The 27,539-nt window shown below is 41.9% G+C and overlaps 1 protein-coding gene across 2 annotated transcripts in view; it reads left to right on the top strand.

Moving 5' to 3' along the window:
* TEX49 (testis expressed 49) overlaps window positions 1-26,676 on the top strand; it is a 53,577-nt gene extending 26,901 nt beyond the window's left edge. Inside the window, exons 3-5 of one of the 2 annotated variants that reach the window (XM_033936361.1) lie at window positions 5,867-6,011; window positions 16,848-17,010; window positions 26,289-26,676. In XM_033936361.1, coding sequence (XP_033792252.1) covers window positions 5,867-6,011; window positions 16,848-16,896 — 194 coding nt within the window. In that variant the 3' untranslated portion in view covers window positions 16,897-17,010; window positions 26,289-26,676. The remainder of the gene's footprint in view (window positions 1-5,866; window positions 6,012-16,847; window positions 17,011-26,288) is intronic. The other variant, XM_033936362.1, reaches the window with a different exon arrangement.
* Window positions 26,677-27,539: the final 863 nt, after the last annotated feature.

Here is a 27,539-nt window from a genome sequence, read left to right as displayed (position 1 = left end):
TGTGCCAAAGCAAGTCTGGCAGCTTTTAAACATTCCTTATTTAACCTGTAAAACTTATCAATTTGAGGAAATTTCTTTTTTATCTAAGAAAAAAGTTTCCAAATGAGATGGATCAGAAAAGACATATGAATTAATTCCTAGTGTAACCAGACATTTACAGGGAAACTGTAGGAAAAATGTGCCTCTTCCTTAGGCTTTAGCAACAAGAAGGCCTTATACTGCACTTGAGTTTGTCTGGATACGTTTGGGAACAACATAATCTTCTGACCAGAAGATGTCACCAATAAAGTAGATCTCTTAGTTATAGAATAATGAGATAATTCCAAAAATTTAGTAAGATCAAAGCTATCTGGAATACTTATATTATCAGTCTCTCCCTCTTGTGCAGCTGTTCTAGAACCACGTGGTACTTAAAATGTATTTACTATATCATTTTCATCCAGGACAATATAATGTCTTTACATAAATTTTGAAAAACTCCCTAGCAGAGGGATAATGAATAACAACAAAATTAAACAATCTTAAATTAGTTCCTCTAGAAGCATTCTCCAGCATCTCCATTTGCATGTGAATCCTCAGATTATCTTTCACAGAAGAAGTCACTACTGCTTGATGTGTTTTAATTTGAGATTCAATTCTGTTCTATTGAAGATATCTTCTCATCATGTTCAGCAAATTTAACAGAAGCTTCCTCTGTAAATTTGCTGTAACATTTAAATTTGCTGCAACAAATTGTTTTGCAAAGTTTGATCCCATCTTATTTATAGCAAGAAAAATATCTTTAAGAGAAACTTCCTGTAGAATAGAAGTAGACTCGCTAATTGACTTAAGGTACTAGTTTCTATTAAATTTTCCTTTAAGTGTCCCAGACATTGCAGTTCCACTCAGTGGGAAAGGAGACTTGATCCACTATTAGCCTAGAAGGGCTCTTCATATTCCCTAAACTTGGAGTACTAGTCTGTTCTTCCTTATAAACAGGTTGTGGGGGAGAGGTAGGACCCCCAGATGAAAGGGAAGTTTCTGGAAGAGAGGATAATTTTGTCACCAGCATCAGGGCAATTAACAGATGTTTGTCCATAGGGCCTCTCGCTAGTGGAGCAGACATCTTCTTTGATCCCCCTTTGCTCTTCTCCATTAGAGTTGAGCAGAGTACAATGCTCTATATGCCTCATGTGCTCCAAAGGGGCATGTCCCTTTGGGCATGTGCACATGGCCACGTGGCCATGTTTCATGGAGCAGACACACTGAAAGAACAGCTAAATAGGATCTCCTCTGATGACTCTGGAGCTTGGGGCATCTCTAGAAATGCCCTCTCTTACTGGTAAGTCCTCCTGGTAGCTTCCACTGTCCCAAGGAGTGGACACGCTGAAATAGCAGGATTTCCCCTGATGACTCTGGAGACTCAGGACGTCTCTGGCAATGCCTGCTCTCACTGGCAACTCCTCCCAGTAGGTCCCCCATTGGTCATAAATTTGAATTGTGGCAGGAAAAACAAATAGCATAATATAAAAATTTATTTGTATGCCCAATACCCTCTAGATCTATGCGGTTTACAATTTGAAGAGATAGAGTAATTTCAGCAAAGTACAAATCTTAATCTTACAAAAATTTATCGTATAAGTAAGTTTTCAACAACTTCCTAAAATGTTGATAAGATGCAGCTTTAGCAATTAAATGATTAACCGGATTGGAACAGCGTCACGAGTGGGGTGCCGCAGGGTTCGGTGCTCGAGCCTATGCTCTTCAACATATTTATAAACGACCTGGAAATTGGTACGATGAGTGAGGTGATTAAATTTGCAGACAATACAAAATTATTCAGAGCAGTGAGGACACAGAACGATTGTGAAGACCTACAAGACATAAACACACTCGAGGAATGGGCTGCGAAATGGCAAATGAGGTTCAACATGGATAAGTGCAAGGTGATGCATGTCGGTAACAAAAATCATATGCACGAATACAGGATGTCCGGTGCTATACTCGGAGAGAGTCCCCAGGAAAGAGACTTGGGAGTCAATGAAGCTGTCCGCGCAATGTGTGGTGGCGGCAAAAAGGGCAAACAGAATGCTAGGAATGATTAAGAAGGGGATCACAAACAGATCTGAGAGGGTTGTCATGCTGCTGTACTGGGCCATGGTGCACCTCCACCTGGAATACTGCGTCCAACACTGGTCGCCATACATGAAAAAGGACACAGTACTACTCGAAAGGGTCCAGAGAAGAGCGACTAAAATGGTTAAGGGGCTGGAGGAGTTACCGTACAGTGAGAGATTAGAGAAACTGGGCCTCTTCTCCCTTGAAAAGAGGAGACTGAGAGGGGACGTGATCGAAACATTCAAGATATTGAAGGGAATTGACTTAGTAGAGAAAGAGGGATTGTTCACCCTCTCCATGGTGGAGAGAACAAGAGGGCACTCTCTAAAGTTAAAAAGGGATAGATTCTGTACAAATGTAAGGAAGTTCTTCTTCACCCAGAGAGAGGTAGAAATCTGAAACGCTCTTCCAGATGCTGTTATAGGGGAAAGCACCCTCCAGGGATTCAAGAAAGGGTTAGATAAGTTCCTGCTGAACCAGAACGTACGCAGGTAAGGCTAGATTCAAATAGGAAACTGGTTTATGACCTAAGGGCCGCCACGTGAGCGGACTGCTGGGCACGATGGACCTCTGGTCTGACCCAGCAGAGGCAAATCTTATGTTCTTATAGGAACCAAGTTCTTCAAAATAGATGGGGTGCACACACACAAAAAAATAAAATTGTACACAGGTGAATGTGCAGGTCACAGTAGATGAGGTTGCCTTATAGTGGGGGTGCTTAAGCACCCACAGATCTGACACGTACATTCTCATACCTGGACAGCCCTCAGCCACTCTGGCTCTAAGCCCTTGCATCAGGAAGCTTTACAATCCAAGAAAGTACCTGGTCCATATTCTGTAAATAGCTTGAACCAGTGTGCCCCCCCCCCCCTTTTTATTCCTAAAATCCTCTGTGTCCTTACCCTTAGGCTCCTCTGAGTAGAGCGGAATGGACAAAGGGGAATCACTTGTTTCCAAAAATACTGGGCCTGGGATCAATACTTACTACGTGAAAACTGACAAGGAGTCTCTTAAGCCTTTCCAGACAGTATGTAATATGTATATTGGGCTGATTGCACCACAAGATGAGGGAGATCAAAACTTCCATAAAGCTTAAGAGCTATGAATATCGGTATGTAGGGGACTACAAACGACCCCCTAATGCCAATGCCATCAGTACATCTCCACAAGCAATGAAGTTACGACGCTCCAGTCTTCCTGGTACCAAACTCTGGATTTCATTGCCAGAGAGTGCAAGGAAAGCAGTTAGCCTTGTAAAAAAGAAAAAAAATGGGATTAGCTAAATCCCATAACCTAAAGGGCCATAAGCCATGCCTAAGATGAAGATGAACCTGGGGAAACCCACCAATTTTTCTTAGGATAAGCAGCACAAGATCTGTTTTACTCCCTAGGGAGCTTACCAGGTACTCTTGACCTGGAGTGGCCATGGGGGAAAACAGGAGATGGGGCTTGATGGACCTTCACTCAGACCTGCATGTCAACTTTCATGTTCTCCCTAACTTGCTTCACACAGGGTACAAAGTTTTTCTAATACAAAAGCTCCAATACATCAGCTGACAAAATTCCTTCGATCAGGGCATGGCCTCATTTACAACACCCCAACACATCTGCAAATTGTCCACAGAATCTCGCTGGGACTCTCTCACATACAAAAAAAACGGATGGGGGATTTCTTCTCACCTTCTTCACTGCATTTAGATGTTTGCTCTGGATATTACAAATTTGCATAACCACTGCCTAGCTGAATGGAGTCCAATGAAGCCCATGGAAACCACCAAACCTTAGGCATAGAGATTTGGATTTAGCTTGTTTGTCCATGGAGAAAATGTAGTTACTTACCTGTAACAGGAGTTCTCTGTGGACAGCAGGATAAGTCAGCCACACAAACCCACCCACCTCCCCTCTTGGATGAACCTGCCCATAGCTAAAGGGCTGACTGGAGAGGAAACGGATATGGAGGGGAGTTTGGGATGACCTGCACATGCTCAGAGGAGCCTGGAAAAAGGCTCTTCTGAGCTTTAGGAGAGCTATTAGTCCACGGTGCCATTGGATGATGTCATCCATATGTGGCTGGGTGTGGTGCAGTGGTTAAAGCTACAGCCTCAGCACCCTGAGGTTGTGGGTTCAAAAACCCATTCTATTCCTTGTGACCCTGGGCAAGTTATTTAATCCCCCCATTGCCCCAGGTACATTAGATAGATTGTGAGCCCACCAGAACAGACAGGAAAAAAATGCTTGAATACCTGAATAAACTCATGTAAACTGTTCTGAGCTCCCTGAGGAGAATGGTATAGAAAATTGAATAAATAAATAAATCCTGCTGTCCACAGATAACTTCTCTTACAGGTAAGTAACTACATTTTCCCAATCAGTCCCCTGTAGTCTCAGCACTTCTGCTTATTGCCTTGCAACCATGCCCAGTATTCCTGGATGATTATTCATTGCTTTTTAGTAGTCTGTTAATAGATAATTCTGTTATTTTTGCATGTTGGATCTTCTTGGCAGAGGTTTCAAAAGGGCCAACTGGGTGTACATGGCCTTCACTACCCAAGGGGGGATTGTGCAGCTGAACTTAAACTAATTAAAAAACAACTGCGATCTTTAGAAAGGCGTTGGAGGCATGACAAATCTTTAGACAACTTCAGTCTTTATAAGGAACATACAATTTTCTATAAAACTAAAATAACTGAGGCAAAATCCAATTATTACTCCAAAAAAATATCAATGGCAAAAAATTCAGCAACACTTTTTAAGATTGTGCGTTCTCTGACCACAAAACGACAAGATGAACCCAATTGCTGTAGACCTCTCAGTAACTGTGTTACCAAAGATAAAAGATTTTTTTTCCATTTTTTTAATGGGCTAAAACAAATGGCAGGAGAGATGTCCACTCCCTCCTGCCACCAGACGTGGACCCCCGCTGCCCCTCCCTCTAAATGTTGGGAGCAGGAGGGGTGCTCAATCCCACCTGCTCCTCTGGACTCCTACAACGAACTTGGGAGGGGTCTGAGGCGCCTGAGCCAATCAGGTACTTCCTTAGGGAGTAGCAAAACAATGGCCAATCAGGGACTTCCTTAGGCTCATCCCTAAGGAAGTCCCTGATTGGCACAGGCGCCTCAGGCCTTTCCCAAAGGAGGAGCCTGAGGCGCCTGATCCAATCAGGGCCTTAGGCTCTTCCAGACCCGCAGTTCATTGGAGGAGCAGGAGGGACTGGGCACCTCCCTGCTCCCAACTTTTAGAGGTATGGAGAGGGGGGCAGGGAGCAGGGGACCGCGTCCAGTATCAGGAGGGAGTGGGCCTCCCTCCTGCCGTTTGATTTGGGGGAGGGGGAGGAAAGGAGTCGGCTCAATGGCAGGAGGGAGTTGGTATTCCTCCTGCCATATTTTAGAGTACGGTAGGGGGGCGCCGATGACAGGAGGGAGTCGGCATCCCTTCTGCCATTTTGGGGGGTTCAGGGAGGGGGGGGAAGCGATTGAGCGCTTTGTTGTAATACACGCAAAATATCTGGCCCATTAAAAAAAATTAAAAAAAGCCGGCAGAAGTCCTGACAGCAGTTACAGGAGGCTGCTTCTCCTGTCGCTACTGTCAGGGCTCTCTCCGATTCAATCGCTCACTGAGCAATTGAGTTGGGGAGTTTGCATGCAAAAAAGATAGTGAATCCATCGCTGTTTCAAAATTATCCAATCGCTATTTTTAGTGAATCTAGCCCTTTATCTCTAGAATGACATCAACCTACAAGAAAGGTATCGACATTTGTTTTCTTTTCTAGCAACAACTGAGATGTATAGACCCCCACTCACCACTGCTCAAAATTATGGCTGGTGGATCCCAAAGGACCCTAAAATCCAACTGGAGAAAGTAGTTCCCTGGATTCGGACTCCCCGCTATCCAAGAATCAGGAGCCCAATGACCAAGTGAGTATTTCATAGGGAACCCAAGTCTTTTGTTTCCTCTGTTCCGTCTGCTGTTTGAACACTTGCTGTCTCCCATAAATCCTAAGAGAGAGAATCCTATTTCAAGCTCTTCCATCATGGTGAGTATACCTTACGGTACTGAATGAACAGTGATGTGGTATGGGGAAAACTCCTCTGTGGCCCAAAATTGTGGGTGTTGGGGATTCGTAATCTACACAGCAAATCCAGAGAAATGTGTTCAGATGCAACAAATCCATTACACCTAGGTATTAATCTTTATCCCAGGACAAGCAGGCAGCATATTCTCACAAATAAGTAACATCACCAACAGAGCCTGGTATGGACCACTTTAAAAGTGTATTGCCACTTTAAATCTTTAGAAAGTTTGCGATAGCCTGAACCGCGCATACGCGAGTGCTTTCCTGCCCGACATAGGGTGTGCGGTCCCTCAGTTTTCTAGTTTCTGCGGAGCTAAGAAGTCGCTCATTAACGACTCCTAGTATTTTTCGCTGCCTTCCCGCTCTTGCGGTTTTCTTTTTTGACTTTTTAGTCATAGGTTTCTTTTTCTTTATTGTTTCTTTCAAGTGATTGTGCAAAAGTTTCAAAGGATGTAATATTGTGTATTTGATGTAAGATGAAAAATGAATAAAGAATTAGAAAAATTTTTTTAACTTTTTCTCGCGCGCGTTCAGCCCGCTGTTCGACTTCCTCAGCCTCGACCTTTGATTTTGCTGAGGCGGTTTTTCCCTCAATGTCCTGACCTCAAACGGGGTTTAAAAAGTGCAGTCACTGTGCTCACCCTATTTCCATCACAGACCCGCACCGCTGGTGTCTTCAGTGTCTGGGGCCAGAGCACTGGGCTGAAACTTGCACATGTTGCTCTTCACTTCAAAAGCGAATGTTAAAAAACCATCAAATTCAACAACTTATTCTTTTTGGTCCCTCTATGGAGGGTGAGTCGACACCAGCCCTGACATCGGCACCCACATTGAAGTCGACGCCGCATGTTTCAGCGTTGCTGGAATCCTCCTTGGCGTCGCTACCAGTGGGTAAGCTGGCTAAGAAGCCTTCCCCCACCCCTTCGGGCCCTCAGGTCTCTGCTGCAGTGAGCCAAGTCCTGCCAACCTCGAGGCGCTCTAAGAAACGCTCAGCTTTGATTGAGGTGAATGCCTCGTCATCAGCCTCCTCATCTCTGGAGCGCAGAACAGCACCCATGGTACCGGCAAAAAAGCCAGCGGTACCAGTGCACTCGCTGAAACAGCAAATTAGAGAATTGCTGCAGTATGAGTTATGGGAGCAGTTACAACTTTTACTTCCCGTAATGGTGACACCAGCGCCTCCAATGTCAGTCCCAGTTCGGTCTGAGCTTTACACTTCGGCACCGATTGTCTCGGAGTTGACATCGACACCGATTATTTCAGAATCACCATTGGTCCCCCCGCCCAGATTAGTTAAGGAATTTATGTCACAAACATCTCGACACCTATCGTCTTATCATACATCTCCTGAGACGGTGTCAGTAAAGTCGGGTAAGGCTTTACAGAAGCTTAAGAATCTCGACTCCTCGACAGCCAGTACTCGGCACCAGATTCCATCAACCCATGATCCTGATCTCTGGGGAGATTCTGAAGAACCTCTACTTTCTGACGATGAGGATATTTCTTCAGAAGATGATTCTAATCACCTTTCTTCTCAGGAACCTGCTGGGAAACCTGACAAGGCTTCATTTTCAAAATTTTTAAAGGATATGTCAGAGTCTTTGTCCATACCACTTGAAACTGATTCTAAAAGATCTAAACAATTTTTAGATGCTTTAGATTATGAGCAACCACCTAAAGGGTTTCTCAAGCTCCCATTACATGATATCTTAAGGGAGACTTTTTATAAAAACTTAGAAACTCCTTTAACAATCCCAATGGCTCCTCGCAAATTTGATTCCTTATATACCAGGATTTGATAAAACTCAATTACCACATGAATCTCTTATGGCAGAGTCCACTCTGAAAAAGTTTGCAGGAGCCAGTGTGTATGCCTCCTAGCAGAAAGGGTAAAGCCATGGATCGCTTTGGTAAACGACTTTACCAAAATTCTATGCTTGCCAATCGATCTGGCAACTATGATTTCCATTTTTCTTTTTATTTAAAGCATCTAGTAAATCAAGTTGCTACTTTTAAAAAATACCTTCCTAAATGAAAATTACCTTCTTTTCAAAGTTACATTTCAGAGTTGTTCCAGCTACGTAAATATATGGTCCGTTCCATATATGATGCATTTGAACTAACAGCTCGTGCAGCTTCTATGTCCATGGCTATGCGACATCTCACCTGGCTTCGAGTATCTGAGCTCGATGTGAACCATCAAGATCGACTCGCTAATGCTCCTTGTTTGGGTGATGAACTTTTTGGACCTTCTTTGGATACAACTACCCCAAAACTATCCGCCCATGAAACCAGGTGGGATTCTTTAGTGAAAAACAAAAAGAAGCCCACTCCTGCTTGACCTTTCAGGCAACAACCAGCCTATCAGCATTGTTTTGCTGCCAGGTCTATGCCTCCGCCCCAATCTCAACCTCAGTGACAAAGACAACAGCCTCAACAGCAACATCAACAACCACAGAATCAACAAACTGTTTCTCAAAAACCAACGCAGCCCTTTTGACGTGTTTCTCCAGAGCATAGTCACCATTCCCATATCACAGAATTTACCTCAGCCTATCGGAGGTCATCTCCAATTCTTCATCAGTTGTTGGGAACTTATTACATCGGACCTTTGGGTCCTCAACATCATTCGTCAGGGTTATTCCCTGAATTTTCAGACTCTCCCATCAAACAAGAAGACCGGAGGACTGAGACCCATCCTGGATCTTAGAACTCGAAACAGATTTTTAGTAAGGGAAAAATTCAAGATGTTATCTCTTGCCCTACTATATTCTCTCCTCAATCAGAACGACTGGCTATGCTCCCTAGACCTCAAGGAAGCCTACACACATATTCCAATTCATCAGGCTTCCAGAAAATATCTCCGTTTTCAAATCAATCGCTGTCATTACCAACACAAGGTACTTCCCTTCGGCCTGGCATATTCTCCAAGAATCTTCACGAAGTGCCTAATTGTGGTAGACGCCTATCTCCGATTACATGGTCTTCAACTCTTTCTTTACCTAGACGATTGGTTATTCAAAAGCTGTGTAATTTCAAGAAGTGCTTCAAGCAACTTCTCAGACCATCTCTTTTCTTCAGATTCTTGGATTCAAAGTCATCTTCCCCAAATCACATGTCATTCCAACTCAACGTCTACAATTCATTGGGGCAATCCTCAACACCATTCTCATGAGAGCATTTCTTCCACCAGACTCTCATCCGTCTGTGTCAACAATTACTTCCTCTTCAAACCATCTCTGCCAAACACATGATGGTTCTTCTAGGCCACATGGCTTTGATGGTTCATGTCATACCACAGGCAAAACAGCATCTTCAGACACCTCAGCAGACTCTCGCTTCTCAGTGGTCTCCAGCAACAGATCGTCTTTCTCAGCATATCTATGTGACATCATCTCTTCTGCAGTCGCTTCACTGGTGGATGACCTCTTCCAATCTATTCAGAGGTCTCCTTTTCTATTTACCCCCTCATCACAAGATCATCACAACGGATGCATCTCCTTATGCCTGGGGAGTTCACATGGACGATCTTCAGACTCAGGGATTTTGGACCGCCATGGAGAAAAAATTTCATATCAATTTCCTAGAACTCAGAGCGATGTTTTATGCCCTCGAGGCTTTTCATCATCTTCTTCGCCCTCAAGTCCTCCTCCTTTGCACAGACAATCAAGTAGCAATATACTTCATCAGCAAACAAGGAGGTATGGGTTCTCACCTACTATGTCAGGAAGCCCAGAAAATCTGGACTTGGGCGACAGCTCGCAATTTGTTCTTGAAGGTGGTCTACATTCAGAGAGAGAAGAATTCCCTAGCAGACAACCTCAGCAGAATTCTTCAACCTCATGAATGGACTCTTGACTCTGCAACTCTCCAGTCCATATTTGCTCAATGGGGCACTCCTTAAATTGACTTGTTTGCGGCTCCTCACAATCATCAGTTGCCCCAATTTTGCTCCACACTTTACTCCCCTCTCTGTCTGGAAGCAGATGCCTTTCTCCTGGATTGGACGGGCCTGTTTCTATATGCATTCCCTCCACTTCCTCTTATGTTGAGAACCTTATTCAAGGTCAAGAGAGAAACAACTACCATGATTCTTATTACTCCACGGTGGCCCAGACAGCAGTGGTTCTCCCTGCTACTGCAAATCAGCTCTAGGGAACCCATACTTCTTCCAATATTTCCTTCTCTGCTCACTCAGAATCAGGAATCACTTCTGTATCCCAACCTGCAATCACTACACCTGACAGCTTGGTTTCTCTCAGGCTAAATCCATCTGTGTTCCGGCTTTCTCAGCCTGTTTGTCAAATTCTACATGCATCCAGGAAAACAGCCACTTGGCAATGTTACCAACCAAAGTGGACTCGGTTTTCTTCCTGGTGTCTTCTTCATCATCATGATCCAACAACATTGGCAGTGGAATTGGTGTTGGATTATCTTCTTCATCTGTCTGACTCTGGACTTAAATCTACATCTATTAGAGCCCATCTCAGTGCTATTACAGCTTTTCACATGCCAGTCGAGGGAAAACCTCTCACTGCTTATCCTTTGGTTTCCAGATTCATGAAAGGACTTTTCAATGTTAAACCACCTCTCAAGTTTCCTCCTGTCATCTGGGACCTTAATGTGGTACTTTCCAGCTTGATGAAGCCACCATTTTAACTAGTGGCCACAGCTCAACTCAAGTTTCTGACCTGGAAAGTGGTCTTTCTAATTGCTCTCACCTCTACCAGGAGGGTTAGTGAGTTACAAGCATTAGTAGCAGATCCACCTTTCACAGTTTTTCATCATGACAAGGTGGTTCTGCGTACACATCCAAAGTTTCTTCCAAAAGTTGTCACTGCTTTTCATCTCAATCAATCAATTGTCCTACCTGTGTTTTTTCCTAAACCTCATTCTCATCCTGGAAAAACTTCTTTACATACTTTGGACTGTAAGCAGGCTTTGGCCTACTATATTGACCGGACAAAGCCACAATAAACCTCTCCCCAACTTTTCATCTCTTTTGATCCAAACAAGTTGGGGCATCCTGTATCCAAGAGAACAATTTCAAATTGGCTGGCAGCCTGCATGTCTTTCTGCTGGTTCATAGTCATTCGCGCACAGGACTTCAGCGCGCCAACATTGCAGCGCAGACAAATCGGCGCAAGACCCCAGCGAGCTGCCTAAAAAGTTAATTTTAAAGAGCTCCGACGCGGGGTATAAGTGTACTTCATACTCTTTGTGCTTTTTCCAAATTTTTTTCCCTCCCCATGGCAATGCGAAGAGTATGAAGTAAAGTGGGGGGATTCCCCCCCCCCACAACCCCCATCGGAGCTCTTTAAAAGTAACTTTTTAGGTAGTGCGCTGGGGTCTTGCTCAAAATCGTCTGCGCTGCAATGTCGGCGCGCCGAAGTCTCGCACGCTTTTGTCCCGTCACCCTTTCTGCTATGCTCAGATTGGACTGGCACTGGAGAGTCGCGTCACAGCCCATAAAGTTAGAGCTATGGCAGCTTCTGTAGCTTTCTTTAAATCTACGCCTATTGAGGAAATCTGTAAAGCTGCCACCTGGTCCTCAGTTCACACATTCACTTCTCACTACTGTCTAGAGACTTTCTCTAGACGGGATGGACACGTCAATCAATCTGTATTGCAACATTTATTTTCTTAGGCCAACATTCCCACCATTCTTGAGAATAGGCTGCCTACTTGTGCTGGGATAAAGCACAGTTACTTACCTTAACAGGTGTTATCCAGGGACAGCAGGCAGATATTCTCACAACCCACCCCCCTCCCCGGATTGGCTTCTTAGTTGGATTATCTTAACTGAGGGATTGCATGCCCTATGTTTGGCGGGAAGGCACTCGCGCATGCGCGGTTCGGGCTTTCGAGAACTTTCTAAAGATTTAAATTGGTGATACACTTTTAAAGGGATTTGTACCGGGCTCCGTTGGTGACGTCACCCATTCGTGAGAATATCTGCCTGCTGTCCCTGGATAACACCTGTTACGGTAGGTAACTGTGCTTTATAGTTTATGATGTGGTCTGTTTCACTCCCTAAGAAAAATAAGGGGGGGGATCTGACTGTGTTAGGGATTTTGCAATACTGTTTTAGATTCTGTAAATAGTTTGGGGTGCGACTTGGTCTGGTTCAGATCTGAGAGAGTCGCTCCTGGTCCATTTGGTCCAGTTAAGGCTGCATGTGGTTTTTGTGCCTGTGTGTCATATCTGGAGGTTTCAGATCTGATTGCTGCCCTTTTCCTACTTCCTTCCTCCTGTCTGGCTCTTTCTGCCTGAACAACTGCCTTGTAAAAAATAAAAAAAATCTGGTCAAAAAGTTCCAGGACTGATTTTATAAAAATTTATTAAACAATCTTACAACTTATCCCATTAGGTCCCCTTCAAATTACTCCCTCTCCCTATGTATACATTTTCTCAACATCGTTTCCACTTCTGAAGTGTGTGGTGCAGTGGTTAGAGCTACAGCCTCAGCTCCCTGAGGTTGTTGGTTCAAATTCTTCGCTGTTCCTTGTGACCCTGGGCAAGTCACTTAATCCGCCCTTTGCCCCAGGTACACAAGATAGAGTTTGAGCCCGCCAGGACAGATAGGGAAATATGATAAATTACCTGAATGTAAACCACTTAGGAGAAATGAACTAAATTTTATGCTCATAAAATTGGGACAACAAATGTTAACAGCAAAGAACTATTTAAACTTGTTAACAATCTGTTTGATATCAATCCAAAAAGCATCCAAAGACTGAAAGTTTACCATCTTCTGAGGCTCTTGCTGAGTTTTTTTAAGACTAAAATTATTAACTTGAGATCGAATTTTAGCCAAGTGATAGAGAATGATCCTTGTATGAATATGTTACGATTGGATGACGGAGTTAGGACTGACATGAGCTGGCAAAAATTAAATGTTCTTGATTTGACTCTTTTTTGTAAATTATATAGTAGATATGCAAAATCCAGTTGCCGATTGGATAATTGTCCATCTAACATTCTGAAGAACGCTTCTTTCACCTTTAAAGCAGATCTTTTTAAATGGATTACCTTTTCTTTGAGAGAGGGTCTGTTTCAAGAGGAGATAGGATATATTCTAGTAACACAAATTATAAAAAATCCTAAAGAATCTAGTACCAAAGAGTCTTACTATAGACCTGTTGCCAGTATCCTGTTATTTACTGAGTTATTAAAAAGATTAGTTAATTCAGAATTGGTAAAATATTTGGAAAAATTTGACATTCTTCAGGTGTCTCCATCGATTTCGTTCGAGATTCAGTACCGTAACGATAATTGCTGCATTGATGGATCATCTCCATAGGTTGTTCAGCATGAGTTCCAGTGCACTAATACTTCAGCTAGATTTGAGCTCTGCATTTGATCTAGTACGTAGATCACGAGATTCTTTGAGCTATTTGGACTCAATTGGTATTTCAGGAAATGTTAGGAAATGGTTTCAGGGTTTAAAAAAAAAAATAGATCTTACCAAGTATATAGTGACTAGTCTTTAAGCCTGTTACATTAACGGGTGCTAGAATATATGTCTGTCTGTCTTTCTTTCTTTCTGTCTCTCTCTCTCTCTCCCGCTGTCTCTCTCTCTCTTTCTCTCCTTCTCTCCTTGGCTCCCTTTTTCTGTCTGTCTTTCTGTCCCTCTCCCTGCCCCTGTGTCTTTCTTCCTTTCTGTCTGTCATTCTTTCCCTCCATTTCCCTGTGCAGTAGTATTTCCACCCCACTTCCCTGCAACAGCATTTCCCTCCCCTCCCCGACTTCCTTGTGCAGCAGCAGCGGTATTTGTCTTCCCCTCCAGGTCCCTGTGCAGCAGTTGCAGCATTTCCCCCATCCCTTCCCTTCTCTTACCACGATCTTGGCTGCTCCGTTCGGCCTCTCCCCCATGTTCTGGCCTGCTGCGATCTGGCTGCTCCGTTCGGCTCCTCACAGCTGGAGTCCTCTTCTTTGTCGACCCCCCCTTCCCTTCCCGCGGTCTTGAGCTTCGGTCTGGTCTGGCCTGCTCGCCTTGCCGTATTTTTTTTTTTAGTTGAAAGACGCGGCGGTGACTCCTCTCATGATCCCCCCTGCGTCGGAAGTCCGACGCAGGGGGGGATCGTGAGAGGAGCCACCGCTGCGTCTTTCAACTAAAAAATGCAGTACGGCAGAGAGCAGGCCAGACCGAAAAACAGAACCGTAAGCCGCGCATGCGCACTTCGTATGAGTCGCTACAGCTCACGGAAAACCGGCGCACGCATAGGAAGTGCGCATGCACGGCTTACCGTTTTATTATATTGGATGGTAATCTTTTTCTTGGAGTAATCCTTGTGGGGTTCCACAAAGTTCTTCATTATCACCAACTTTGTTTAATATTTACCTAGTTGTGTTGGGTAATTTACTACAAAATCTGAGAGTTACATTTTACATCTATGTCAATGATATTATCATACTCATTCCAATGATCTCATTCAAGACAGATATAAAAAATCAGATTTCAGTAATTCTGGCACAAATAGAGAAATGGACCATTAATTTTAAACCTAGTCCTGAGAAAATAAAAATTTTTCTAGCCTGTCCAAATGATAATATCAAGGAAAAGGTACTTCAACTTAATGTTCACAATTTCTCGATATCTAATACTATTAAAATATTAGGTGTTGTGTTAGATCGTCATCTTACTCTAGACAATCAGACAGATCTAATGATAAAAAAATGCTTTACTAGCCTCTGGAAATTGTGCACGATTAAGAAATATTTTGATCCAGTGTCATTCAGACTTTTGGTTCAATCATCAATTCTGTCTGTCCTGGATTATTGTAATATAATTTATTTAGGATCCCACAAGAAAGTCCTTAATAGATAAAGAATAATACAAAACTCAGCGGTTCGTTTGATCTTCGGTCTGAAAAAATATGATCATGTTAGTTCTTATTATAGACATCTTCACTGGTTCATGGAGATATTACCAGAATGACGCGCCTTTCTACTAGAAAACATATTAGCAAGATAAGAACCTAATAAGCAGTTCACTATTTCATGCAGCTAAGCTAATGGGTTGCCTGATTAAAAAAACCAAAACAGAGGCTTGATGCTGTACTGAGGAATTTTCAACTTGTGCTAGGAACGCCTTCTGGGGCACCTGCTTGACGACTTTGTGCAAGGGAAGCCAGCAGGGGTAAGTCCCCTCTTGCTATTTATCAGAGCTATGTTGGGGCTCTGGGGGCAGGTGTACTGCAACTGTCAGTGTGATGATGGCTACCACAGAGACAGCAAAGTGATGTTCTCACTACAGGGCCCAGCGAACATCCTTGCCAAACAACACACAAGAGAGGGGGTGGGTCCCAGCATCGGGTACTGGCAAGTTGAGCCAAGTATGAGTCGGTGGCATCTCTCCTCAGTTCCAGTGTCTTCGGTGCAGGCAGCCCATAATGGTAAGCTTGGGGTCGGTGGCAATCTTGAAGGAGCAGGCTGCGGTATAGGCCTCTGCTTTTCCCATGCAGCCCACAGTAGTTATCTTGGAGCAGCAGCTGGGCAGAATGTTTCCCAGAATTTATGCTGCTTCTGTATCAGGCCTATTTGCTAAAGCAGGGACAAGGCTCACAGGATCAGCTGCATGAGGTTTCTCCAGTAGTTCCTCCACCTCCTAAGCATTTTCGCATGGACATGCAGGAGGGGGCTGAGGAGGAGATGGCTAATTCTCCCACATGATTGGAGGACACATTGAGGTGCTCAGAGGGCCCTTCCCTAAAAGAATCCTTGGAAGAAGGAGAGCTTCCACCAAAGGAAGGCGATGACCCAAAGGTCCTCCGGCTGTTCCATAAGGAAGAACTGGTTTCCCTGATTATGGAGGCATTGGCAGCCCTTTCCATAGAAGTGCCAAAGGCTGCAGGTTTGGCAGAGTACTCTACATCGCTCATGCGGAGCATTTGTGGTCTCTCAAAGGAGTTTTCACGGCATCCAGATATTCCAAGTCACTTCTGGTACATACATATGATACATATTTTCCCATAGCAGAGTTCAGTCAGTGTTTTCTATCTCCAGCTGCTAGTTGATGGACACAACTATCCCACAAATACTGGAATAGTGTGAAGCACTAATGGAAAGAAAATTATTAGGTAGGCCCTAATTTCTCCTGGTCTGTGGCCCAATCTAATGTTAATATGGCCCTGGCTGGAGGCCATGCATTAGGGCTTCTTTTGGATTTCTGTAATCATTAGCTCTAAATCTGGTCACTTGCACAATGACTCTTTGTCCCTAGGGCCTGCTGTGCCTCTATGACAACCTGAGCCATAATAATCCTAGAGAGTGGATGATTTGACCAAGTACTTCCATTGCACACTGTCATTGATCCACTAGACCAGTGTATCACAAACTGTGTGCCATGGCACACTAGTGTGCCTCCTGAGATTTCAGGTGTGCCACAGCACACTGGGGAGAAGGGGAGGCGCCGGCGCCTCTCCTTCTCTCTAGCCCTCTTCCCTGCTGGCATCTCAGGGCCCAGGGCCCATCTGGAGGGCCTCCACGAATATGTGGACGTCAGCGTGATATCATCACACACTTCTGGATGCTTCAAGCCACGGCCACTACATTTAGTGTGCCGCAGCTCGAGAAAGTTTGCAGAACTCTGCACTAGACCGATTCCTGTTCAAATTCATTTTCTGATAAATCAAGTTTGACAGACTCTTTGTTAAAATTTTCATCTCTATTACAGATTCGTGGATGATATGGCAAAAACAAATCCAGACTTCAGCCTCTTTTGATACTGTTTGGAGTGGCTTCTCTGTGGTTCTTACTGCCTTAAATAGTAAAGGGCCCTCTACAGCTTATGGACCCCATGAAAGTCAAAATAAAGTGTGGTGCAGAAAGTCTAAAAGGTATTTTTGTTGTTATTTTTTTAAACACATTACAGGAGGCATAACTATTCCTGTTTTTTGATACATGACAGTAAAACAAATAAGCAATTGCTTTCTTTGTCATTCCTGGTACTTTAGTTATCATGGGTTTTTTTTAGGGATAGTGTGGCCTGTTCACTTTGATTAGGTATATAATCTGTTTTAATGATAGATTGGGGGGGGGTCTTGAAACCAGAGCCTATCATGGTTTTTTTTTCAAGCCTGAAATCATTTGGCTTTCTAAGTGAATACCTGGGGCAGTTCGAAATAGTGACTTGCCCAAGGTTAAGAGAAATGTCAGTGGGGAAAGTGGAATTTAAATGCAGTTCTCTTTGGTTCTCAGACTACTGATCTTTTTATTTATTGAAAATTTCAAATAAAACAATAATTAAGCAAACATTGCTTGTACAGTTTGATGTGACAATAACCATACAGAAAAATATGATATGTAGGGAACATCAACTACTATCAGTTGAAGTCCACTTATTATGGGAGCTCAAAACCAAAACACATTCATGAAGACATTGAAAAAGAAAAGGGGGCTGCAAATAGATTACACAAGGTCTGAGATATATCTCTTAAACAGAATTAATCCCTATTGGAACCAGACAACCATTGGTTGATGTGCAGCTAAAAAAAAGTCAATAGTCTAGGCTGAAAACAGATATATGTCACAAATTTATACTTGATAATACATTTATATGGAAATTTGAAGAAAAAAGGGGCTCCTAGGTGAAGAACCCCAGGTATTAACAAATAACTCTTTTCTACATCTTTGAGTTTCTTTTGTCATCTCTGGTAAAATACAAGATTTTGAGTTAAGATATAAATCCTCCTTGTGCTTAAAAAAGGTGAAGAAACCAATCTGTCAGAGTTCAAAGCAAAAGACTAACAATAATGACAACATCAGCAAATCAGAGAGAGACATTTCTGCCAATTTTGATCTTGGAGTTTACCAAGTCTTAGGGATATTTGGAGCATTGAGATTGAGCATCAAATTTCTGCCTCTCAATGGCCACGTTTTTGGTCTTGGAGAATAAGAACTACAAGGTCAGCATCTATGAGACAGACCTGTAGGTTTTTTTTTTTGTTGCATAGAGCTTTTTGGACCCCAGTTCGTTTACAGAAGTTGGATAGCTCTAGGTCCAATAGAAGCTGGTATTGTAGTTTAGAAGCTGGGACTTTAGATCATTTAATTTTTTTCTGTCCCTATGTAAATGCATTTTGAAAGTTAATTTGGTCCCAAATTAATACATTTTTAGAAAATCATGTTGCACTTTCATATGACACTATATTATTTGGTACATCTATGAGATTTAAGAGTCCGATTTCAGCAAATAATAATAAACTATTATTGATACTGACGGGGGTTGCCATGTAACATATTACTGGAAATTGGAAAGATTATACTAAACTTAATTATACTTTTTGGTGGAATTCAGTCTGTCATATTTATAAAATGAAGAGGTTGCTTGCTATACAGCAAGGAAATTATCATAATTTTAAAAAGATTTGGGGGCCATTGATTACATATTCTAATAATCAGACACCTTAAACACCTTGTTATTATATAAGATATAGGTGGGGTGGGATTTGGAAATATGATATTTGCTAATTGATTTATTGTTAATGGGGGGAGGGTTTCTTTTAATAATAATAATAATAATAATAACAGCTTATATACCGCAATACCGTGAAGTTCTATGTGGTTTACAAAAGATTAAGCAAAGGTACAAATTGACTGACTTCAAGAGGGGAAGAAGAAAGAGAAGTAATTAGACAGGAAATTCATTGTTGAGGAGAAAAGTGATCAAAAGGACAGTAGGTCGCTATTGAGAGGAAAGAGATAAATGGATCAGTTGTCAAGATGTTTTAGGAACAGGTGTGTTTTTAGACGTTTCCTAAATACCTCATAAGTAGAGGGCGAAAGTAATTGTTCTAGGTCTTTACCCCATGATGCTGCTTGGTGTGAGAGAAGGAATTCATGGTGTTTTTTCAGTTTGCAACCTCTCACTGGGGGGGAAACAAAGTTGGAATGTGAACTTCTCTTGTGTCTGTTGGTTGAGAAGGAGAAAATGTATTTGGGGGCAAGTCCGTGTAATGCTTTAAAGCAGAAACAGGAAAATTTGAACTTTACGCGTGCCTTCATCGGCAGCCAATGTAGCTGCCGGTAGTAGGGTGTCACGTGGTCAAATTTTTTTAGTCCAAAGATTAGTCTGACTGCCGCATTCTGCAACAGTTGTAGGCGTCGCATATTTTTGGGGGAAATTGCCAAATAGGCGATGTTACAGTAGTCAAGCAGGCTTAGTACGAGGGATTGGACTAGGATTCTAAAAACCGATGTAACAAAATAAGCTTTAAGGGATCTGAGTTTCCAGAGAGTGAAAAATCCCTTTCTGATTAAGGAATCTACTTGGTCTTTCATGGTTAGGCATTGATCCAGAGTTACACCTAGTATCTTTATGGAGGGCTGGATAGGGTAACTAAGGTTATTGATACAGAGGGGTGATTTAATGTCAAATGGATGTGGTGAAGCAATGAAAAAAGTCATTTTATCTGAATTAAGTTTGAGCCTAAAGTTTGTCATCCATTGTTCCATCATGTTTATAGCTTCTGAAGCTTTGGGGATAGTTTCGGAGACAGAATTGGTGAATGGGATGATAATCGTAAAATCATCTGCATAACTAAATAGTTTTATCCCCAGCTGGGTTAGCTTCGTGCCCAGTGAGGACATGTAGACGTTGAAGAGCAATGGGGATAGTGGAAAGCCTTGGGGCACACCAGATGGATTGCTCCAGGTGTCGGAAAGCTCATAATTAAAACGAACCTGATAGGTGCGGTATATAAGGAAGCCACGGAACCAGTTCAGCACCTTATCCCGGATACCAAAGGCATCTAGGCATTGCAGCAGTTTCATGTGGTCCACTAGATCAAAGGCAGAACTCATATCGAATTGCATTATCAGGGCATTAAGGCCTTCATTAAACAGTAAGTGCAAATTGTCTAAGATAGCCGCAATTACTGACTCCGTACTGAATAATGGCCTAAAACCAGATTGAGTTTCATGGAGGAGAGAGAATTGATCAAGATAACCCATCAGTTGGGTGTGAACCAATCCCTCCATAATACTTTTATACTTTAAGGATTATAAGTAAGATTGTCAAGTGATTTGTTAAAAAAAATTTTTGTGTTAATAATTTTACACTTGATGTAAGATATGAAAATGAATAAAGATTTTTTTAAAAAAAGAGAGAGAGACATTTCCAATATATCAGGAGTATCTACATTTGGCGACTAGCTGATCAGGCAACCCTTCACTAGCTATAGGAATATAATAAATATGTACATTAAGAGGCATGGACTCAAGTGGTTCCTTCAATATTTCAGTCAAATACAGTTTTGCAGAAATGCTTCTTTACGAGATCTCATCAGCAACTTAGAAAAATGTAATAATTGCAGATTATTGGATTTTATTGATTCTCCAATGCTTTTACTTTCTTTTTTTTCCCAATTCTTTATTCATTTTTCCATCTTACATCAAGTGTACAATAATACATCAATTGAATCATACAGATCACTCAAAATTCTTTTCTATTATCTTCTTAAATACATAAATTAAGCCCCTCCCCTCCCTTCCCACAAATATTGTAAATCAAGCATAACATTCAAAAATGTTGATTAAAACCAATAAGATAACTATATATTCTCCCTTTCCCAATATTATAATTATACTTTTAGTGTAAAAAGGTATCTAATCATTACAATATGTTATCAATGGCCCCCAAATCTTTTAAAAATTATTATAATTCCCTTTTTGTATGCTTTTACTTTCAAATCCAAAATTGTTTTATATTTCATCAAAGCCAAATCTTTTACAATCCCTCTGGAGGCTGAACTCTCGGGTTGTACATCTATTTCAGCCTTGGCTGCAGAACTTAGAAATAAAACCAACCCCCTCTGCGATGACACCTGTGCGGACATTCCCCTTGAAGTTCAGTTTGTTTCTGCAGCCTTGCTGAGAACTTCTAGTTTTTTCTGCTCGTGATTTTATTTCTGAATTACTAGTCTTTTATTTTCTTCGGTGCCGCGGGTATTGCCCAAGTGCTGCGGATTCACTCTGAGAGTGTTCCTTCGGCAGGAAATCGTAGACTTTTCTTTAAAGATTGTCTGCTTCTGGAGGGTGCTCTGTAAGCTTGAACTGCAGTAAGCCCTCTAGATAGCCTTCAGATTGGATCGGGTCTCCAGGATCGGGAGCCATCTCTCCCCTGGTTCATCCGCAAAGGCATAGAGCACAGGCTACTGCGGTTCCATGGAGGTACTCCGGGATCGGAATCAGACCACTTGTCTTCCTTAATTCCCCTGAGGGGTCTTGGTGGTCGTGATCTGTGATGACAGGGAAGGTGAAGCGGTCAGAAGATCTGAAAAATCCTGTTTAATCAGATCCTGAGATACTGATCTCCCTATGCTTGCACTGTGTATTGCTGTCTGCCATTGAAATGCATTGCAGCACATGTATCAGAGCTGTCTGTGAGCCGATTTTAGGGGGAGCTCAAATCAGGATTTTGGGGGGGTTTCCCTGCATGCCCTTCATACCATCTGTAAAATCCTTAAATTTTCCTGTGTTTTTAACGGCTGTTTTTCAGTCAAAATTGGCACCTGCGGCGGCCATCTTGGATTTTCTTCAAAGTTTTTAAAAGTATATTTTTTCGACTTAGAAGCTTTGTTTGTGCTCCAAACTTCACTGATGGCCACCTCATGACAGGATGGCATGGATTCAATCCTTAGATGTGGATAGCACAGCTTAGTAAAAGGAGCCTTAAGTCCAATTATATGTGGGGAAATAAACAAAAAGCTTGGTACTCTACTAAAGAGAGTGATTGAAGGGAAACATATGAAAAATCAGAAAAAATCACTCCAAAGGATATATTAACAAACTTAGCAATGATGAAAACAGCAACACTTTGAGGTCAAAAATATGCTCAGAGAAACAGAGGCAAAAACCAGGAGCCGAAGCCCCAAGAATATAAGTTGATCGCTGCAGTCTAGCAGAAAAATATTTTCTTATACTTTAAAGCAGGGGTGCCCAAAAGGTCGATCGCGATGGCAACGCGAATCGATCGAGGAGCCCATCCCGGGCTCCGTGATAGACTCGCGTTGCCTTTGCGTTCTACCTGAATCCCGACGCCATAAACAGGATGCAGAAGCTCTGGGCTGACCAGTCTTCCTCTTCCCAACGTCAACGCCCGGGCCTTCCTTTCCGACGTCAGAATTGATGTCGGGAAGAGGAAGGCTGGTCGGCCCGGCGCTTCTGCATCGGGAAGCAGGGAGAGCTTGGTGCGGCTTGGCTTGGGAGCCTGTTCCCTAATGGTGGTGGCAGTGGCTTGGGGGAGGGCAGGGAGAAAGAAGGAAAGGGGGCAGGCAGGGAGAAAGAAAGAAAGGGGGCAGGCAGGGAGACAGAAAGAAAGAAGGGGAGCAGAACGAAAGGGGGGACAGGGAGACAGAAAGAAAGGGGGCAGGCAGGGAGACAGAAAGAAAGAAGGGGAACAGAACAAAAGGGGGGACAGGGAAACAGAAAGAAAGGGGGCAGGCAGGGAGAAATAAAGGGGAGGGGGCAGGGAGAGAGGAAGAAAAAGTTGGGGGAGGGAATGAGATCTGGAGGAGAGGAAGCATACAGTAAGCTGAAAGAAGGGAAGAAATATTGGATGTACAATCAGAAGAAGAAAGTGGAACCATAGACTTATGAAATCACCAGACAACAAAGGTAGGAAAATTATTTTATTTTCAATTTAGTGATCAAAATGTGTCTGTTTTGAGAATTTATATCTGCTGTCTATATTTTGCACTATGGCCCCTTTTACTAAATCGCAATAGCAATTTTTAGCACAGGGAGCCTATGAGTGTCGAGAGCAGCGCGGGGCATTCAGCGCAGCTCCCTGCGCTAAAAACTGCTATCGCGGTTTAATAAAAAGGGAGGGGGTATTTTTGTCTATTTTTGTATAGTTGTTTCTGAGGTGACATTGCATAGAGTCATCTGCTTGATCTCTTTGAAAAAACCCTGGAATATAAATAATTAACATTTTCTCTGTGTACAGTATGCTTTGTGTTTTTTAAAAAAAAATTTTGTTGGTAGATCATTTTGACTTGGTCATTTTAAAAGTAACTCGCAAGCCCAAAAAGTGTGGGCACCCCTGCTTTAAAGTATAAGAAAATATTTTTCTGCTAGACTGCAGCGATCAACTTGGATTTTTCACTTGACTTCATAATATGCGATGATTGAGTGGTGAGGTGATTCTTGGGGCTTCAACTCCTTGTTTTTGCCTCTGTGTCTCTGAGCATATTTTTGACCTCAAAGTGTTGCTGTTTTTCTCATTGCTAAGTTTGTTAATATACCCTTCGGAGTGATTTTTTTCTGATTTTCTTATCACTAGCATGGCAGTCGGTCTGCAAGATTTTTGATGTCTCCAGGAAACCAGCCTCACTATATTGTTCTCTTAACCAAATATGGGTTAGGTTTTCTTCTTCATCATCCAGATTCCACTTCCTTTATCAGTCGAAATGGTGTGTCTATTCGAATCTATCTCAGTACTGTTCTAGTTTTTCACATGCTAGTGGAGGGAAAGCTTCTTACGGCTTGGTGCAGCTTTTCAAGTGCAATAGAGGGACAATCTCTCTCTGCGCTTCCCTTGGTCTCCAGATTCATGAAAAGGCGTTTCAAGGTGAAGCTACCTCTCAAACCTTCACCTGTAGTCTGTGACCTTGATGGGGTTCTTTCCAGGTTAGTGAAGCCTACGTTTGAGCCAATGGCCACACTCATCCTCAATTTTTTTCACCTGGAATGTTGTTTTTTTTCTCCTCTTGCTCACTTCTGCCAGGAAGGTCAGTGAGTTACAAGTGTTAGAGAAAGATTCATCCTTCACAGTTTTTCTCTATGATACAGTGCTTCTACGCACGCAACCATAGTTTCTATCGAAAGGGATGGCAAAGTTTCATCTCAATCACTTCCTTGTTCTTCCTAATTCTTGTTTTTTTGTAGGATAAACGGATCTTTCCTTTCTAGTCTATAAGGGGGCAAGCAGGGAGACAGAAAGAAAGAAGGGAACAGGGTGTTTTGGCTTTTTACACACCAGGACAAACACTTATCAGACTTCTCCCCAACTCGTCATCTCCTTTGATCCTAACAAGTTGGGGCATCCTGTTTCCAAGAACACGGTTTCTAACTGTTTGGTTACCTGTATTTCGTTCTGTTTTGCTCAACCTGGTCTGCACCTGGTGAGTCAGGTCATAGCCCATAAAGTCTGAGCTAGGGCAGCTTCTTTAGTTTTCCTTAAATCTATTCCTATTACGGAATTCTGTAAAGCTGCCCCCTGGTCCTCATTTCACATTCACCTCTTATTATTATCTGGAGTTTTTCTTCAGATGGGATGGGCACTTCGGCCAGTTTGTATTATAAGATTTATTTTCTTGAAGGCCAACTTTCCCACCATCTCATTCTAGTTAGTTTGGAGGTCACCCATGTGTGAGAATATGCTGCATGCTTGTCCTGGGATAAAGCACAGTTACTTACCGTAACAGGTGTTATCCAGGAACAGCAGGCAGATGAAATTCTCACAACCCACCCTCCTCCCCTGGTTGGCTTCGTAGCTGGTTTATCTTAACTGAGAAGATGCGCGCCCTCAGTTGGGCGGGAAGGCGCATGTGCGGTGTGGGCTATCGCAAACCTTCTAAAGTTTTAAAATGCCGATACACTTTTGAAGTGTCCGTACCGGGGCTCCGTCGGTGATGTCACCCATGTGTGAGAATATCTGCCTGCTGTCCCTGGATAACACCTATTAAGGTAAGTAACTGCTTTCTCGTCGAATGAAAGATACCTATCATACCTGCATGTAATATGTAAACTACTATTTTATCAAGTTTTACAGATGGAAAAGTTATGAAATATAAATTCATGGTAAAGTTGGAGAAAGGCTTTGGGATGGGAGCTAAATGAGAGGCAGTGAAAGGGAAGGTATCAGTAAGCATACTGAATAAACGAAAATGCCTTTAAGAAATTATACAGGTTCTATCTTACCCTGTATAAGTTTAAGGCTGTATACCCATATGCTTCAGATTGATAGTTTAATATTTTTCTTACACCACTTTTGACTTTGGCACAATTGTATGGTTTCACGATGTATGTCTACATAGATGATATTCAAATTTTATTCAGATTCTGAAATTACATCTATAAATCAGAATCTGGTCTATATTACAAATTGGTTTATTGAAAACAAATTTAAGATTAATCTGGAGAAGTTTCAACATCTATAATATTCACACCTTACGAACAGATAAAACCATCATTACAGATTAAACTATGTGATATAACAATACCTTATGTAACATCAACCGAGATTTTAGGCGTAATCCTGGACTCCAAATTGTCTTATCAATTGCAGATCTCACAGGTAGTTAAATGATCATTCTATAAATTACGCCTCATTAGATCCATTCGTTCACTACTTGTTTCAGAGGCTTTGAATATATTAATATACTCACTAGTGATTCAACAACTTGACTATTGTAATTCGCTTTATAAAGGCATATGTCAGAAGGATATATGAAGGTTTCAAATAATTCAAAATACACCAATTCGATTGATCTATAATTTACGTAAATTTGACCATGTAATTTATTTTTTTAAAGAAGCACATTGGCTAACTATAAATCACTGAATTACTTATAAAATTATTTTATTGGTTTTTAAAACATTTTTACCAGTCCAGTGGTGGACTAGAGGAAAGTTTGTTACCTTGTAAACACAAGAGAGCCTTTATACCTTATGCGTTGAGTCCATACTTACTGCCAAGATCTCTTAGATCAGAAACCCCAAACCATCTTAGAGTTCCAACATATCAAGAGACAGTCCACGAACATGTTAGAACTGTTACTTTTTCAGTAATTGGCCCTAAGCTTTGGAATTTTTTACCGTTATCTCTAAGATTATTGAATTCTCTTGAAAAATTTGACCGATCCTAAAATATTTTTATTTAAAGATGCTTACAAAATATAAAAAATATAACATTGATATTAAAGATAGAAAGGGTGGACCTAGCTTCATTGGTAGAGTTTTGCAAAACATAAGATTACCTGCAAAACAAAAGATTACCAGATTGTGTTTACCTTCCCCTCCTCTACTATAAAATTTTGTAGTTCGATTTATCCCAGATTTTATGTGTATGTGAAATGTGATATTGTTTATTATTTATATTACTGAATTTTAGATTGTAAGCCACCCAGAAGGAATGTCCATGGAGCGGGATAAGATTTTAATAAACTTGGAAACTTGTACCATATCTGAGCGACAATATCGTCTTACAAAGTAGGACTATATTCATCTTATGTGTAAATTGACTGCAATATGCTGCAAGGCACTGTTACCTTATCACAAGGTGTGGGACATCTATGTGTCATGGAGAGCAGTACTTACTGTTGAAGACTGGCTAGTTATCTGTACTCCTTGTTCTCTTTCTCTAGGGGAAGGTGGGGGTGGAGAAGATAGGTTGTACTAATTTTGCTGTGATTGATTCTGCTTTATATGTGCTTGAGCTTGTTTTGGGGGGTTTTTTTCACAAAAAAGAGATTTTGGAAAATTAAAAACCAAAAAACTTGGATGCAAATGGGAAGAGACATTTCTACACATAGGGTTCCAAAAAAAAGGCAAATGATCTACAAAATCTGTTAAAATACAGTCCAAAAACAAAACCAACAGATCAGCATAAAAATGTATAAATTTTATTGCAACGAACAAGCCCCTGATGCAGCCCTATGTCTGGCAATTGAGAATTGGCAATGCTTGTTGCAATTAAATACTTTATATATTTTTAAGCCAGTCTGCTGGTTTTGTTTTACATATGGCAGAATTGCCTGAGATAAAAGTATTTTGGGAGAAAGTTTGGGGGATTCTGGAGGAAGAAGTAGGAAATGAGGGGGCAGACATCAAGGTGTGTCTGCTTGTTAGGAATGGGAATAGAGAAGCTACAGGAGGGACAGAGGAAGCTATTAATAGGACCATGTGCAAGATTGCAACACACTGGAAGAGGGAGAAGGGGCTCACATTGAGCAAGTGGAGAACAAGATTTGGGGAAGTTGGGCAGCTGGAAGAACTCACAGACCAGCAGAAAAATAGATTTGAAGAAGGGGTAAGGAATGGGGAGGACTCATACTAGGATGGGGGGGGGGGGCTGGAGGAGAGGAAAAAAATTAGTTAGGCTAGCAAGAGGGAGGTATGGGAGAAAGGATAGGGGGAACTGATCCAAAGCTGCTGTTTAGGGTGCAAGGTAAGCCAGCTGAAACCTTTAATTGGTGTAAGTTTGAATGAAATTTATACAGTAGATGGAGAAAGAAATGAAAGAACAGCAGATTCTGAACTTTGTTTATGGCTTTATGGAAGAAAGTCTTTCTGTATTGTTCATGTGACACATGATATACTACTAAAAGCTAATAAATATTTAAATTGATTTTAAAAAAGAGGT

Source organism: Geotrypetes seraphini, chromosome 3, assembly GCF_902459505.1.
Source record: "Geotrypetes seraphini chromosome 3, aGeoSer1.1, whole genome shotgun sequence".
NCBI classification, from domain to species: Eukaryota; Metazoa; Chordata; class Amphibia; order Gymnophiona; family Dermophiidae; genus Geotrypetes; species Geotrypetes seraphini.
The sequence above is the reverse complement of the archived record's forward strand: the minus strand, read 5'-3'. Positions and strand labels throughout refer to the sequence as shown.